Source organism: Babylonia areolata, chromosome 26, assembly GCF_041734735.1.
Source record: "Babylonia areolata isolate BAREFJ2019XMU chromosome 26, ASM4173473v1, whole genome shotgun sequence".
Lineage (NCBI taxonomy): Eukaryota > Metazoa > Mollusca > Gastropoda > Neogastropoda > Buccinidae > Babylonia > Babylonia areolata.
This window is the reverse complement of record NC_134901.1, coordinates 32,762,634-32,780,026: the sequence shown is the minus strand read 5'-3', so window position 1 is coordinate 32,780,026 and position 17,393 is coordinate 32,762,634. Positions and strand designations below refer to the sequence as shown.

Here is a 17,393-nt window from a genome sequence, read left to right as displayed (position 1 = left end):
TCGTTGATTTTGCAAAAGCCTTTGATACAATAGATCATAAACTACTTTCGAAAAAGTTAGTCATGTATGGCTTATCATCTGATTCAGTTGAACTGATATCTTCTTTTCTTGATAATAGGAAACAAACGGTTATCCAAGCTTCTAAAATGTCCCCTCTTATGTCAGTTAATTATGGTATTCCTCAGGGATCAGTTTTAGGGCCTATTTTATTTTCAATTTATATAAATGATCTTCCACTTCACGTTTCATCCTCTTGCGAACTTTTCGCTGATGACACAACACTCCATCAAAAAGATGCAAATGCCAGTACAGTATGCACTAAGTTGCAGAGCGATATTGATAAACTTATAAACTGGACTGAAATGAACCACATGGCAATTCACCCACAGAAGTCTAAATTTATGTTAATCACAACCAGACAAAAACGACAAAATATCAAATCTAAAATAAAAGGGCTCAAGGTACTTGATAATGATTTGCTGGAAGTTAGTTCTTATAGACTACTTGGTCTTACACTTGACAATAACCTTTCCTGGTCTTATCATATCTCTGCTTTATGCAAGAAGTTATCGAAAAAAGTATTTCCGCTCAATAGAATTAAGCATTTCCTTAATCAGCATACCCGTAAATTATTTTTTCATGCATACATCCAACCTGATATTGACTATGCATCAACATGCTGGGACGGGGCTAGTAAAAATTGCTTAAAACCTCTTGAAAGTATATACAGACGTTCCCTTAAGCTCATTCTCCTTAAATCTTCTATTCAAGCAAATGACTATGTTGAACTAAATATTCTCCCCTTTCATCTTAAATGTCGCTTTAACAAGGGTGTTTTTATGTTCAAAATTATGAAGAACTTTGCACCGCCCTATCTTTATAGGAAATTCCCGGAAAGAATCATTCGTAGCAAGAGTACCATTTTTACCCCTCGTCCCAGAACTAACCTTTTCATGTCCTCTCTCACTTATTCTGGTGGTAAACTGTGGAATGAAATCCCCGAGTATCTTAGAAATAGATTTACTATAGCATCTTTCAAAAAAGCGTATCAAAAATATCTGATGCAACAAACTTAATTAGTACCAGCATAATCAAAGCATATGATGAGATCCTAGTAAGCCAACGTACTTTGATAAATTGTTCTCCAACAGTGTGTAAGCAAGGAAAATCGGCGAGTGTAAGTATGCGTGTGTATCTCTGTGTACTTGTGTGTTCGAAATTATGTGTATGATGCCTGTGTGTGCACACACGTGTGTGTGTTTGAAGATTTTCATGTGGCAATGTTTTGTATGATTTTCATGTTTCCGTAATTGTAGTCTTTGATTCATCCATTTATGTGACTATTATTATCTATTTGGTTTGTTCTATGTCATTTATTATTCATACTTATTTCATTTATTACAATGTGTGTATGTGTGTGTATGCGTGTGTGAGGGCATGGTGTAAAGAAGCTTCCAGCTTATCCATTTTACCCTCAATAAAACATTTGTCATTGTCATTGTCTCCCTCTCTCACTTATTCACTGTCACACAGCCTTCATTCTTGAATCGCAGTTAGGGCTGGCAAACTGGACAAATCAAGGGGTGTGTTGATGCACCCATTGGAGGCACATAAGGTGCTGTACCAACACATCACGAGGACTGGTGGGATTGTATGGCTGACGACATATTAAACAGGACCAATCCTCTTCTTTCTCATTCACCTCTTCCAGTTTTCTTTTTCTTTCTTCCAGATTCCTTCGTAATCTTGCTGCTCTGCTGCTTAGGTGACTTTTTTTTTCCTGGAAGAAGTTTTCTTTGCCGAATGAGTCATCCACATTCTTTCACCAGACAGGCTCAGTTCAAGACAGGTGTCAGGCAAAACTGCCAGTTTATGTTTTTTCTTCCTACTTGTCATTGATTGTAGTCTGAAAAGATTAATAGAACAGAGAAGAAACAATCTGAGTCCAATGGACAATATGGAAGCAGATAGATGACCTGGACTTTGCGGATGATCTTTCCCTGCTGTCCCATAACCAGCAAGAGATGCAGGATAAGACCACAGTACCAGCGGACACCTCATCACCTCAAGGAGGCCTCAACATCCACAGGGGCAAGACAAAGATCATGAGTACAAACACAACCAGTGCTGAGCCAGTCACACTCGAAGGTAAGATACTGGATGAGGTGGAATCATTTACTTATCTTGGAAGCACTGTCGACAAGCATGGCGGTGCAGATGCAGATGTCAAAGCAAAGCCAGAGCAGCCGTAATACAGCTCATGAACAGCTGGAGCTCCAGAGTGCTATAAAAATGTTCGGTTCTTCAGTTCCAACGTGAAGCATGTGCTGCTGTGTGGTACTAGGTGATGGAGGATGAAAAAGACTACATTTAACAAAGTGCCGATATTCATCAACTCCTGAGAAGAATCCTCCAGATCCACTGGCAACGCAAGATCAGCAATGTCGAGCTATGGAAGAAGACACGATTGTCAGCCGAAAGGAATTGGAAGAAGAAACTGAGGATTGATCAGGCAAATGCTACGACGAAAAGCATCGCAAAGCATTACCAGACAGGGCCTGACATGGAACGACTAAAGGAAGAAAAAGATATGCTGACCGAGAAACACTTGACGAAGACACCTCCAGGCAGACACCAAGAAGATGGGCCTTACCTCGAACCAGACAGAGGCAAAGACACAGCTAGGATATGGGATTGTGGAGGTCTGTTGTTGACGGCCTATGCTTCAGAAGGGATGAAAGGCCTCAGTAAGTTGTTGTCACATGTCAGTGTTTTTGCACGCGGCGGCGAGTGTGTGCAACTCAGGGACACAGCGAGACTGATACAAACACATACATACTGTCACTTAAGAAAGGAGAGTGTTACATGTCAGAGTATGTCGGCAAGTTGGGAAAAGGTCAGATGGAAGATCTGATAATTGAGTTCTACATAGGGGTGTCAGGTAGATTCGGATCTATAATTGTAGTGTGGAACCATGTTTGTTGTGTGTTTCCGTCTCCCCTGCTGGGAGAGTTCATTGTGAGGGGACTTGCGGGAAGGGCTTCCGGTTTTAAACTTCGAGGCAGAAGGACACTTCTCTTCCTTGGATCGCGGGAGTCCAAAGCTTGTGTTGCCAGTCAGAGGCATCGGTTTCTTTTTTATTGTTGGATTTAGTGCTGTAAAAGTTGGTTTCATGTTGATTTGTTGCTGGAGATTCTTGTGGGTTTTGTGCTGTACTGGAGTGATTTTGCTGTCGTGCGAAGTGCCTTGTTATCGAACAGGACTTTGTTGTTTTTTTTTAGTTCGGGAGTTCGTCATTTATATTTATAGTACAAGCCATCCAGGGATTGCCTGAAGATCTTGAGTTAAGCGGAGTGCTAATCTCATATTATTGTTGACTGGTCTAGAGTGGGCCAAGTCAGGAGACTGCAGGATCAATGTAGTCGAAATTCTTTCTTCTGGAGTGTTAGATCCAGGATGTAGTCGACTGTTAGTTTCCCAGTACAAGTTATGGTTGCTGGAGTGCGGGTCGACAGGTTACTGGTTTTGGAGCCAGTTCAGTTGCTGACGGTTGAAGTCGTGATTTCTGCTGAGTCCAGTAGTGGATCTGTAGATAATCTCACCAGACAGCCTGGTAAGGATATTTCAATTGTTGTGAGAATGTATGGTGGGTACATGTGAAAGACTTGGGTATAATGGGGTTGTAATTATTAATGGTGAGATTAGGGGTGTAATGGAGATAATATATTTGATAGTATGTTTAGTATAGTAAAGATATTAGTTAGTAAAAGAAATGATGATAAATGGGTGTAGCGTGGCCCAGTTGTCTGCCTGGGAAAAACATGTTTAACCGTGGTTTAAGTTGAGTTCAGGTAGTACGAATTATGTTGGAAATATTTTTGTTAGTAGGTTGTGGATATCCCACTTTCTGTTGACTGAGCCGACGTTGGTTCAGTCCATATGGGGGGTAAATAAAAAAAATATAGGTGGCTACATGGGGGAAGCACCTGTGGTTGCAGATCTGTGTGACTGTTCGGCGGTCTGATCTGATAACCAGGCGTGACTGGCTGGTGGGCGGACTGTGTTGACGCGACTTATGGACAACCAGGGACGACGTGGGAGGCTGTTTCGCTGACTGGAGAGGAGGACCTGCATGTGTACTTCACTCCGACAACTGTGCGCCGCATCGTGAAGATGAGTCATTAGATTTTTCCCCCCCGGACATTAACACTTACCTGGTCGGCAATGATGAGCGCGGCCGCGAGTCGCTAGACTTTTATTTGTTTTATGAATGTTGGGGAAAAAGGGGAGAGTTAAAAGAAAGGAAACGATTCAATAAATGTTCTAAAGATTGAAATTTGGTGTGGTCACCTTTTTTTGAAAGTTGTTGGTATAAATGTTGTCTTGTTACACGTTTTCATTTAGATCTAGTACCGGATAAGTAAAATTAATACAGGTTAAGTAAACCACCCCTAAAATTGTTAGGACAATTTTGCATAAGCTCTTTTGTATAAATCAATACCCCTAGACAACTATTGTATTAAAAGAGTTTGTGACAGTTGTCTTTGCCTGTTTCTTGAGAATGTTTGCTTTGAATGGTGGAGATGTTATGATGGCTGCTGATTCTGCTTTTTTGTATACCCACTGGCCTTTTGAATGTCAGTTTTTGGAGAGGAAGAATGGCCCTGATCTGATGACTGGAACATAATGAAGGCCCAGATGCTACATGTGCTTATGGGAATGGGCAGCCATTTGTTGATTATTCTGAAGGCAGTGTATTTGCACGCCCTCCACCCCCACCCCCCGCCCCCCACCCTCTTCTCTCTCTCACTCACGCACACATGCATGAACGCACTTCGCCTTTTACCGTGCACTGAACTACCTTTGAACGGCATATCTCGCGTTGGGAAACCAATGGTCAACCCATTCTTTGTCCAGTGTGACAGAGGCAAAATGAAAGATGTATGCCTTTGTTTTTTGTCTGCCCAAGATACACACCCTTGCGTAAAAATATATATTTCCCTCTATTATTTCAGATTCCCTTCAAATTTCAGTTGTTATGCTCAAACTCATTGGTTGGTAGGATTATCAAGTTAGGAATTTATATTACAGAATGCTTAAAGATCGTAACTGCGTAACTGCAAAGTTACTCCAAGCAATAAAAAAGCATACATGTATAGTGCGTAGTTGAATATCAAATGACATTAAATACCCTAATGTTGCTATCATCTGTATCATGTGTCTTATGGCCTGTAAAAAACTGAATGTCTTTTTTGTATGCATGAATGCACAAGTACAGCAATGCTGCTTTAAAATCTGTCAAGCAAAACACTCGAAGTCAGAAAGAAGCACAGAGAAAGACTTCACTATCTTTTCCGAATCACAGGGGGCAAAGCGCCCAGTGAAGGGGCAAAGCGCCCAGTGAAGGGGCAAAAGGCCCAGTGAAGGGGCAAAAGGCCCACTGGTAGGCGTCTTGCTCCATCGTTTTGCCCCAGTTTGACAGCTGACACAATCCTTTCACGAAACAATATCATTGAATTTCACTTAGAATGAAGAACAGACACTCGCATCGAAATTTCATCAGCATGGGTTTTACAAAAATCAAGGTGAAAAAAAAAATCAAATGCATGTGGAAAACATAGCTGACTTCTGAGTGGCCCCGTTTTGAGGCGTGTTTTACCTGCTGTCAAGCGGAAACGGTAAAGTGTCACTAGCTCGCTGTGTACCATTGTCTCCGTAAATTTGGGGGTGGGCGTTTGACCCCGACTGGGCTTCTTGCCCCGAATTACCCTGCTATTAGCCCATCCAACTGAAAAATGGGCCATTTCAGCGCAGTGTCTACGCCAGTTCTTAAAAACCAGTAAAAGAGAAAGCACAATTATGCCAAAAGGCGTATCAAAATTACCCCACAAGACCAGACCTGCCTGGCATCATGCAGATCCCAACAGTCGATCAGAAAATGTGTGTGTGTGTGTGTTTCTGTGTGTGGGTGCGTGCGCGCGTGTGTTTGTGTGTGTGTGTGTGTGTGTGAGAGAGAGAGAGAGAACTCAGAACTGTTTCAATGTAAGGCCGCCGATGGATGCACGTGTTGTGCACACACATATGAAAACCGAACCTTGAGTTGGAGGAACAACAAAATGTAGAAAGAATAAATTGATGATATAACCAAACTATGGGTAATTTAGAAACATGTCTTTCATCTAAGACTGAACGCTTTCTGCTCTCTGTTTTAACGCATAAAAAATAAACATTGCTACATTTATTGTCATAATGCAGTTGACATTTTGAAGCAAGCAGGGTAACTGAATAAGTATTTCTTACTCAGAATATCATATTGTGGACAAATTGCCAGTACATTAGTTTCGTTTTCGTACCCTCCACAAAATGTAGGTTTATTATTATTATTATTAAAGATACCCTTAACGCTCATTAACTTTAACTTCTTTTACTCCAATTCTGAATTCATTTGAAAGACGATTTGAATTTGGAAATGGTAAGATCAAGTTAATATTTTCTGGCTGCAACAATGATTTAAAGGAAGAGTACGTTTTATAACGATTACCACTATATAGTTTGCTGACCAGTCTTGTTTATAACAGTCCACCATACATATTTAGATGATTTCTCGTCTCCCACACCACCAAACTTCAGAAAATCCATAAACATCTAAACAGAGCCTTGTTGTAGACGCCCAATATCTTAAATAACCACTTTGGCAGCTGGTCATCTTGTTCACACTCATAATGTAAACTTGTTTTGGAATTCTCGTTATGGGCATCTGTTGCAGTTTAAACCAGTATCGTAGTGCGCTAATGCAGCTGTCAATGTACAGAGGATATCTACCTGTATAGCTGTGTACCATTGCGTTCTGCGTTCTGGGACTTACATTAAAAAGTCGTTTACATGCAAATAAATAAACTGATTCTAGTGTTCTAAAACGCATAGTTCCCCATAAGTCTGATGCATACAGCAACATGGGTTTTACTTCTGCATCAAACAGTTTAAAGAATACAAATTTATCCATACTCCCAAGATTCCACATTGTACGCATGATTTCGACCACCCTGCCTTTTGATTTTGCCCACATATTCTTCTAACCCAGAAACAAAAGATAGTTTGGTAGTCAAGCGGAAACCAAAGTATTCATAACTGTTTACAATTTCAATTTCATCGCCATTATAAAACAATTTTTCAGCTTTTGACAAATGACCGCCTTTTCTACAAATCATTATTTTCGTTTTACACGGATTTACTTTTAGTCCGAGAGTTTTTGATGCTTTTTCAAGACTATTCAGTTGATTTTGTAATCCAGCTGGAGTTGAAGAAAATAAAACATTGTCATCTGCAAACAACAAGAGAAATATCTCTCGTAAACCACGCATGAACTGAAAACCATGCTTTCCATTTTTTATTAACCTCATCAGGAACTTCGAAATCAAGATTGAAAATAGCAAGGGAGATAACAAACAGCCTTGTTTTACTCCAGCCGGGCAGTCAAAGAATTCTGATATAACAGGACCCCTGCGAACACAGGACTGTGCGGTGTCATACATTCCTTTGGGCATGCAGATAATTTTTGTTGAGTTTTAATAAATGAAGTACTGCCCACAAACTATCATGATTTACTGAATCAAAAGCTTTCATGTAATCAATGAATGCGATATATAGTTTGCTCTTCTTCGTGCCATAGAGACATTTTTGTATCACATTACACAGAGTAAAAATATGATAAAGTGTGGAGTATTTCTTCCTGAAACCAGCTTGTTCTTCTACAATTTTCCCTTCACTTTCAGCCCGGTCATATTATCTTTTATTTAGAATTGATGTAAATACTTTGCTTACATGCTCAGTAAAGAAATACTTCTATAATTCTCTGGATTATTCGCATCACCTTTTTTCAGCAATGGAACTATTACTGAGCGCGTCCAGTCTGAAGGGAAGTAATAACCACTGTCAAAAATGTTGTTAAATAACTTGGTTAAAAAGGGAACAATTATATTTTCTGATGCTTTGATGAATTCGCCCCCTACATCATCTAGGCCAACAGCTTTTCCACATTTCAGTCTATGAATCGCACTTTTAACTTCATCAAGACTTATCTCAGCATCAAGACCCTGAACTGCTACATCATCTTCATTATCTGCTGGGAATATTACTTCGTCATTTTTATTTTCTGCCAGCTGTTGGACACGGTCATCAACATTGTTCAAGTTATTCTGCTGGAAATATTTTTTCCAAGTGTCAATTGGAATGTCAGGTTGTTTTTTACTTTTTACGTTTAACTGATTTTACTGTAACTGGCAGTTATTTCTGTTCTTTAGTAAAGTATCGCGCGAGGTATTATTAAAGTTTTTCGTTTTTTTCTTCTGGAAGTAATTGTGATGAACTCTGTGTTCACGATATGCGATATCGTTACTTTTCTCTCACCAGTGGGTGAAAGGACGACACGTTCGTACTCTCTGCATTCCATGTCAAACCATTTGTTGACACTTGCGGTTCGTCTGCTGCCATCATAATGCTTTCGTTCTACGCATGCTGTCAGCTGCTTGGAGTAAATTGTTAACAAACTTTGAAAGACCAACCTCAACCTCAACCTCAACATAAATATCATTACAAGCATCATCAAGAACTGACTGAATACTAGGTGTAGACATTTCGCTAATAAATAAATCTGCTTCAGAAGGATCCCAGTTTATTTTCTGCGCCTTTTCCCCTCTTTTGCCTTGATTGACTGCAGTCAGGTTTGTCATAGTTGCTAGTCATAATTGCTTCAGTAGGCATATGCTGTGATTCCACTCTGTCAGTTACAATTAAACTTTTCATCTTAGTAACTAAGTCAACAGAACATAAAAAATGATTAATTGTATTATATCCATTCTCAGTCAAGAAAGTAAACCTTCCCTTTTTATCTCCATTAACACAATGGAGTACACTGAAAGGTACCATGCACAATGTTCTACGAAAAACGTACCAAAACCAATTACAACATCATCTAAACAGTTTCTGACATGGCAACTTTCATCACTGGCAATGTGTAAGTCATTCTGATCATCAAGTATCAACGACCAGTCTCCGATGCGTGCATTTAAATCACCAGCAATAATGAAATGCACATCATCTTAATTTTTATAGAACGACATAATAAACTGTTCCAACATTAACAAAGTGCAGTCATAGTCTTTGTCTCTGCAATAAACACTTAATAGGAAGATTGTACATACAAATGAAAACAATGTCTTTATCAGTTACAAACAAGTCTTTTGATAGTTGTACACTTAGAACATTCTTTATATTTGTATTTGCTTCTTTAACAAAAACTGATATTTTTTTATAAACAAGATAACACCCCCGGACCCTCGACCTCGTGTGGACAATTTTCTCGCTGGGGAATGAAACACCACAAAGTTTTTAAAATAAATCCTCAAATGAAATGAGTCCGAAGAAAAGGTTTCCAGCAAACCACACAAATCCACACCCGTTCACTGGCTGCCGTTGATCTGGTTTTCCGCCTGTACTCTTCGATACCCGAACTGCAACTGGGAATCGCGAATGAGTCGGTGACGTTACAGGAGACGGGAGAGCGTGCATGATCTGTGATTGACGCGCTGGCTGTTGCACTGCGTGACGGCTGTGGCTGTGCCAGCTTCCTGGAGTAACCTCAGCTGCCTGGACTGACGTCTGGTCAGGTCTTGAGCCACCCCGAGCCCGTCCTTCTGCATGCTAGCACTGGCTTCACGATCAGTTACTAGGCACATCACGTCTCCCCACCTAAAAAACTTGGCAATGATGGGGTTCTGGGGATTGTGCTTTTCCAGTCTGTGCGCCCGTTCAATCAGATCTCTGTCTTTCCAGTTCGCCTTTTGACACATAGCGGCCCAGGGTCTGCTGTACCTTGTCAGCACAAGTTGCGTAATCTTCTGGTCCATCTGCTTCGGTGATGCCGAAAACTTTCATATTATTTCGCCTGGAGAAACACTCAAGACGATCCACTTCGTTCTCCATATCCAGCAAGACTTATTCAGTTCCTCGTATGTGTTTTTCGGACAGCGAGGCGATTGCTGCTTTGTTGTCAACTACCAACCTTGTATCTTGAGATTTTCCACGTTACTCTTTAGTAAAGCGTATGTTTCTTCTATCTTGCAAAGAGTGTCCCCTTGCCGTGTGCTTCAAAATGCCTTCTTGCTGTTTCAGTGTGTCCCCGTGCTGTTTCAGTGTATAGTCGGCCTGAGTTGCCGTCAGTACCAGCACATGAGAGAGAGAGAGAGAGAGACAGAGCAACACAAACACATCCTGTATCACCTCAGTATCTGTGATTACCAATACAATACAAATATACAACTACATCCCCTTTTATTGTCTTCATGCTGTGACTGGTCTTTTGCGGCGGCCTAGCCGTCATGACGATCAACGATTACATCACTGTGAACACTGGAAGCGTGACCAAACCGCACTCAATTACTTCCGCAACATTAAAACGTTGCCGTTGCTTCCTTGCTTCCTTGTTTGCTCCACAACATTTTGAGAGGAACCCGCTTTGCTAACAGGCTGGCACGCGAGCCGACGACCGGTCAGTGACTTTGTCAGCATGTGTGTGAGACGGGCCACACATGACAGGCTGGCCAATCATCCCATTCGGTTGTGGAGTGACACAGAATAGCGCACTCTGCTTGGCTAATCACAAAATCACGTGTACAGCGCGTGATGGATTTTTATTTTTGGAAAATGCTATTCCATTCCGTCGTTCGAAACCGAATACATTTTATGTAGGAATGCTCACGCATTCCGTCGTTCGGAGTTAATACCGGAATATAGATTAGTATGTTTTCGTAAAAAAATGTGTGAGTTAAACACACACACACACACACTCACACACAATTTCGTGGTCAGTTCGTTTGTTGGATTTACTTAATTAATTGGATTTAGGTGAGGTTTTGTTTACACACACGGCACACTTTACCTTGTGAGTGGGAGGGTGATGGGAGTCACTTCATAGAAACCGCCCACGAACTGTTCGGTGACAGAATCCTTCGTAAGGGTGTGCTGAATGCAAAGGGACAGAAATACTTTTTACAAAGAAACAAAAAGGTGTGGCCATTGGTTGGTTAATCTGATTATCATCTCTTCATACACTGGTTCATTCGACTTTAGATAATTCAACATACAATGAATTACTTTCGGTAAAATGATTTTAACAATTCAGTAATCAAAGCACAATAAAAGAAAGAGAAACGGGATAGAGCAATGGAGAGCGATCTGTCTGTACATACATTATACAGAGAGAGAGAGAGAGAGAGAGGATTTTAATGTCACGATTATTTATTAGGGTTAGTCAATATCTGACCAATACAGTAACAACAACAAAAAGCTCAGTTGAACACACTGGTAATCAAACTTGAACGGAAAACACAGACAATCACATGAATGAAACATTCTAAGAAACATACATTTTGTTATACTGAGTTTCAGTTCCAGTTGAAGGAAAGCAGATTAGCTGTAGGTGTATTACACAGATTAGGCAAACTTTGTCTAAAATCGCATGGATCATTCGAGTATTTATTCTAAATAAGATTCTTTCGAAACAATTTCAGCTCAGGACAGCAAGTCATGAAATGTTGTCTTTGTTTTAAAATCCATATTACATAAGCTGCAGGGTCACCCCAAAGCGTGGGAAAGACCCACACATGGTGCTTTCTCAACCACAGGTGTTTTGTTGTTTTCACGTGCGAGAAGGCGTCAGATTACTAGAAATCGTGGGTGAACAGCTCCTTTGAGCTGACCCATGTGTTGACTGTACACGTCACCTGCAGATCTGCTGCATCCCCACAGTATGATGTGACGTACTAATCCACACACCTATCACTTAGCAGTTTCAGTTTTCAGTTTCAATTTCTCAAGAAAGCGTCATTGCGATCGGACTAATCCATATACGCTGCACCACATCTCCTAAGCATAGGCCTGACCAGCAGCATAACACAACGCGCTTAGTCAGGCCTTGAGCGTATGCATATATATTTGTGTACCGAGTGGATTTCTTCTACGGAACTTTGCCAGAGGACAACACGGGTTCTTTTCCAGTGCGCCAAGTGCGTGCTGCACACAGGATCTCGTTTTATCGTCACAACCGAACGACTAGAAGCTCAGTTCGATTTTCCAGTCAAACTTGGAAGAAAGGGCGAGAACGGGATTCGAACCCATACCCTCACGGACTGTGTATTGGCAGACGAGCGTCTTAACCATTCTGCCACCTTCCTTACAACAGTTTTGTCTGTGTAGAACACAGCGTCATGGGGCCAGGTAGTCATTAAATTAATGCAGGAAAATGTCTTGCAAGTGGAAGTTAGAGAATAGATTATGGAACGAGGAATGGTGAAAAGGAAAAGAAAACTCAGGACACTAAAGGAAATCGATAAACAAGAAAAAGAAACGTGGAGGAAAAGACGGGTTAAAAAGGAACAAATCACGGAAATAATGTGAAGTAGAAACACGCACACGCACACACTCACAGACACACAAACATCGACTACATGCCTGGCTAAAAGTTATCACAAGTAGATGAGTCAGTAGAAAATAAGTTGGGAGAGTTTTGTGGCGATGGATATTAGCTGGCTATTAAACTTTAACATTTACAGGCAACAGGCAGCGCCCTTTGTCTGGTACCCAAACCAGAAGGCTGATTGCTGTAAAGTGCTGGTATTTACGTGTACGTATAATGTGTGTGCCGGAGATACAGGGCACAGACTATCGTACTGAAAAGTTTGACCATGTCCCAGCTCAATACAAGGAACATGAAAAAAACAGAATGTAAATGTTTTATGTATATGTGGACAACTTCGTCTTAAAGACGATATACCTTGATCGCTCATAATTTGAATGAATCATGAATGACAAGACAGGCCCCAAGACCCTCTTCCCAAGCCTCAGTAAAAGACAGCATTACTGCCCACCTGCCTGGATGCTTTATTGCCTCTGTCGTGGAGTTAATTGGCAGTTTCTGTTTTGGTGTTAATTTGTTGCCAATGAACTATCTCATGTATCCTTTTTTCTTCGAAGAACGGTTAGGTCATAAGTATTTTATTTTACTATGAGACCGAGAATCCCATGCATTTACAACTAACGATACATTCAACACCGCTGTATTTTATTCAGCATGAACGAATAAGAAACAAATAGATAAGATAAATAAGGCTTCTCATTCTCGAAATCCGTGAAAACGCACTATATCTTAAAAAAAAACTGCGTATGTTTCTCTACAGTTTTGCCAGCCACTTATTCATTCAAACCCTTCAGACGCGTATGCTCATTATGATTAAAGTTCAACGGTGATCGAAAGGCAAGTATACATGTTGATTTAGATGGTCGTTTGTGGCCTTGGAGTGCTGATGCCTTTACACAAATCATTATATTTATAAAATTTACCGATATCATTCGCTTCCTTTTAATTATATACTATCGCGAACTATTGGTGGAATCCGCGTGCTGATAATGAAATGCATCAACGGAAGTCACTAAGGAACCCACTTTTGCCGATGTAACGATCTCTAAATAACGTGAGATCTTCACACTGAGTGTTTTACAAGACAGTCTTTCTACGCCTTGCATGTTTGAGATCTGTTTATAAAAAAAACACAACCCATTATTTCCTATATCATATTCAGATTGATGTCCCATTACATGGCACAATTTTGCTTCTCTTGGCAGATGTACACCTATGCATCGATGTAACTTCCATATAACGCAGAAGTTTCTGTTTAATCTAAAATCACGACATGTCTGCTATTAATCAGTGTGTGAATATTAAGATAGAAGTTCTGGAGTTTTATGAGAAAGAATGTATGTATGTATCAAAACACCGTGGAAACTTTTTGTGTTATTTTCTCCTTTTTTTGTGTTTGCTTCTTCTTAATCTTTTGTGACCTTTCTAGAAGTGCATAGTCATTGTAAATATAATGTGTGGATATAACTGATTTCCCGCTTTTTTAAAAGCCAAATCTGCTGCCGACAGACAGGTTATTTCCAGATAAAATGAATTTGTTTAAGTTTACCCCGGACATACACACAAATATATATACATATACACATTCTTACATACACATGTAGCCAAGCGCACAACTTCCTACCAACTAAGTGACTGACCGTTGCAGACGACGCAGGCGTCAGCAGCACTGATCTGCAAACCACTGATTAACGAAGAGACAAAAAACACGTCGCCATTCAAAATTCAAAACATTGTCTGTTTACATAAACACCCCAAATTATTTTTAAAATCCATATCTACGTATGAAATCATTGTCAAATGATGTTTATTGTGTCTTTCTATAGTTTTGTAGATTTGATTTTGCCCTGAAATCCTTCGTTGACATATGCTTCATGTCAGTGTTACGTCCAATTATTATTCTTCAAATAAATTGCATAAGTTTGTTACCTGTATGTGATCTCATGTTGGTTAGTAACATAAAACCACACGACCGCAGTGTTCGGATTGAAACAGATAAGACATTTTAATGATATAAAGCATGTTTTCATCATTGACTCAGGGCAAATGCCGTATCTGGCTAATGAAAATCCAACCGGCTTTTGGCGATTATTACAGTCCCTAGTTTATCAATCATCCAATCGAAAAGACACACATACCATGCAAGTCACAACACATTGTCACGCGACCATCTTTACACATATGTTATCAGGTTTTGCCCATTGTGACCCGATTTTATGAAATCAGTGTTTTTCTGCCCTGAAGTTGTTTTAAAGCCATAGTTTAAAATGACTCAATTAAATTTACAAATCATAAGTAGGACGTTAATTTATATCGACGAGAAAGGTTGCGCTCAGTCTTTGATTTGTGACCATACCTACACAGATCGCTTCAGATATCTGACCTGGAACACGTGCGAACTAATACAAATCTGGAGATATTAGGAGAGAGAGAGAGGAGAGAGAGACAGACAGACAGACAGAGACAGACAGACAGAGAGAGACATAGAGAGAGATGTGACTATAACTACTGCACAGAACTTACGGATGTGAGATGGGAGGGAGAGACTAATTCGGTGTGTTTTGTAAACCGTTCGAACATTGTGGTAATAAGGTATGTGAGGATTAACTGCTTTTCTTTGTTGATTGTTTGTTTGTTTAGGCATCTGCTCCCTTTCGTTTCCTTTTTCTCATGCACGCGTGGTGAACGTATATGGACCAGCCTCGTACATTTTGACGCCTCTTTGAAACTGACACTGACACTCATGTTTTACTGCACCATCTTCCACGCCGTTCGAGTGGATATACCTTAACACCACCCATCCTGATTCCCCAATACACTGCCATCCTGATTCCCCCATTCACTGCCATCCTGATTCCTCATACACAGCCATTCTGATTCCCTCATACACAACTATTCTGATTCCCTCATACACAGCCATTCTGATTCCCTCATACACCTCATCCTGATTGCCCCATACATCCCATCCTGATTCCCACATACACACCCATCCTGATTCCCTCATACACCCCCATCCTGATTCCCTCATATACCCCCATCCTGATTCCCTCATACATCCCATCCTGATTCCCTCATACACCCCCATCCTGATTCCCTCATATACACCCATCCTGATTCCCTCATACATCCCAACCTGATTCCCTCATACACCCCATCCTGATTCCCTCATACACCCCCATCCTGATTCCCTCATATACCCTCATCCTGATTTCCTCATACACCCCATCCTGATTCCCTCATACATCCCATCCTGATTCCCCCATACGCCCCCATCCTGATTTCCCATACACCCCCATCCTTATTCCCTCATACAACCTATCCTGATTCCCTCATACACCCCCTCCAACCTGATTCCCTCATATACCCCCATTCTGATTCCCTCATACACCCCCATCCTGATTCCCTCATACAACCTATCCTGATTTCCCCATACACCCCATCCTGATTCCCCCATACACCCCTATCCTGATTCCCTCATACACCCCTATCCTGATTCCTTCATACCCCCCCCCACCCCCCCGCCCCGATCCTGATTCCCTCATACACCCCATCCTGATTCCCCCATAGACCCCATCCTGATTCCCGCATACACAGCCATCCTGATCCCCCACCCCACCCCCACAGCCATCCTGATCCCCCACCCCAACCCCACCCACCCACACAGCCATCCTGATTCCCTCATGCATATCTATCCTGATTCCCCAATACACAGCCATTCTGACTCTCCCAGTAGCTACATACACACCATCCTGACTCCCCAATAGTCCTGGCTCATGTACAGCAGTTCCAGTGCCAGCAGTCTACATGTGGTTATCAATGTAAGGCTATAAACAGAACAGAAGACTCTGTACTATCGAGTAACTTTGCTGGTGTTCAGTTGTGCTGGTTTTGATTTAACATACTCAAGACACCACCATTTAACTCGAGACGATATGCGCATGGTGTGAGTGAAGGTCCCTCGTGAAGTAAACATCGCCAGCACGTCCCTCCCAACGACAGCCTCACCATGAATCTGCCAGCACCTTAGACTTTGACAGGAAGTCATCAGTGACAAAATTTTCTACATCTGATCAGTGTTGATGAGAATCACAACGATGGTGCTATAGAAGTACATTCATGTTTGGGACTCGACTATACGTGATATTATTATTATTATTATGAGCACTTACACCTAATCCAGAAATTAAGCCATAGGCGTATACAAATAGAATACATATGTAAATATCAAAAAGGAAAAGTTGAACACAAGATACTAAACATCAAAACGCACTCACTGACTAATCGTCATTTCAGTTCACACTGCAAAGGGGTGAGCTGTTGAGAATTATTCAGGAGGTGGGTCTTCAGACTGGATTTGTAAGATTGTAGCGAAGATGGGTGACGGATTGGCTGAGGAAGTTGATTCCAAAGAAAGGGGGCTTGGTATGAAAAAGTGCGTTGGCCATACGTTTTGGTTCGAGCAGGGGGGTGGGGGTGGGGGGTCCTAAGCATACGGGTGTCAGAAGAAGAGCGGAGTTGGCGTAAGGGAATATAAGGATGAATGAAATCGGAAAGATACTGTGGACCAGACGCCTCAATGGACTTGAAACAAAGAGAGACATTGTTTTATTTCACTACTCCTTTTTAAAAATAATAAACTTCCGCGACCAACAGGTCCGAAAGAGACAGCCACCTGCCGTGTTGGTCAAGAAATTTGAGCAACACTCCCAAATAATACATCCTTGAAGTGGATAACCCTCGATTATGTGGTCCCAGTCTTCCCATCTGAGCCCACAACGCAACCAACAACGGCTGAACCCGGCAACGGGCTGAAAAGTTCTGCCCCTGACGGGGTTCAAACCCATGTCCTCTCAATCATCAGTCCTAGACGTGAAGCACTTCCTCACAGCTGCTTCTTCTTCTTCTTCGTGGCAGCAGAAGC

At 41.2% G+C, this 17,393-nt stretch overlaps 1 protein-coding gene across 1 annotated transcript in view; it reads right to left on the bottom strand.

The window, feature by feature from the left end:
* LOC143300378 (neurexin-1-like) overlaps positions 1-17,393 on the bottom strand; it is a 30,642-nt gene that overhangs the window by 11,865 nt on the left and 1,384 nt on the right. Inside the window, exon 3 of the mRNA XM_076613995.1 lies at positions 10,937-11,019. Coding sequence (XP_076470110.1) covers positions 10,937-11,019 — 83 coding nt within the window. The remainder of the gene's footprint in view (positions 1-10,936; positions 11,020-17,393) is intronic.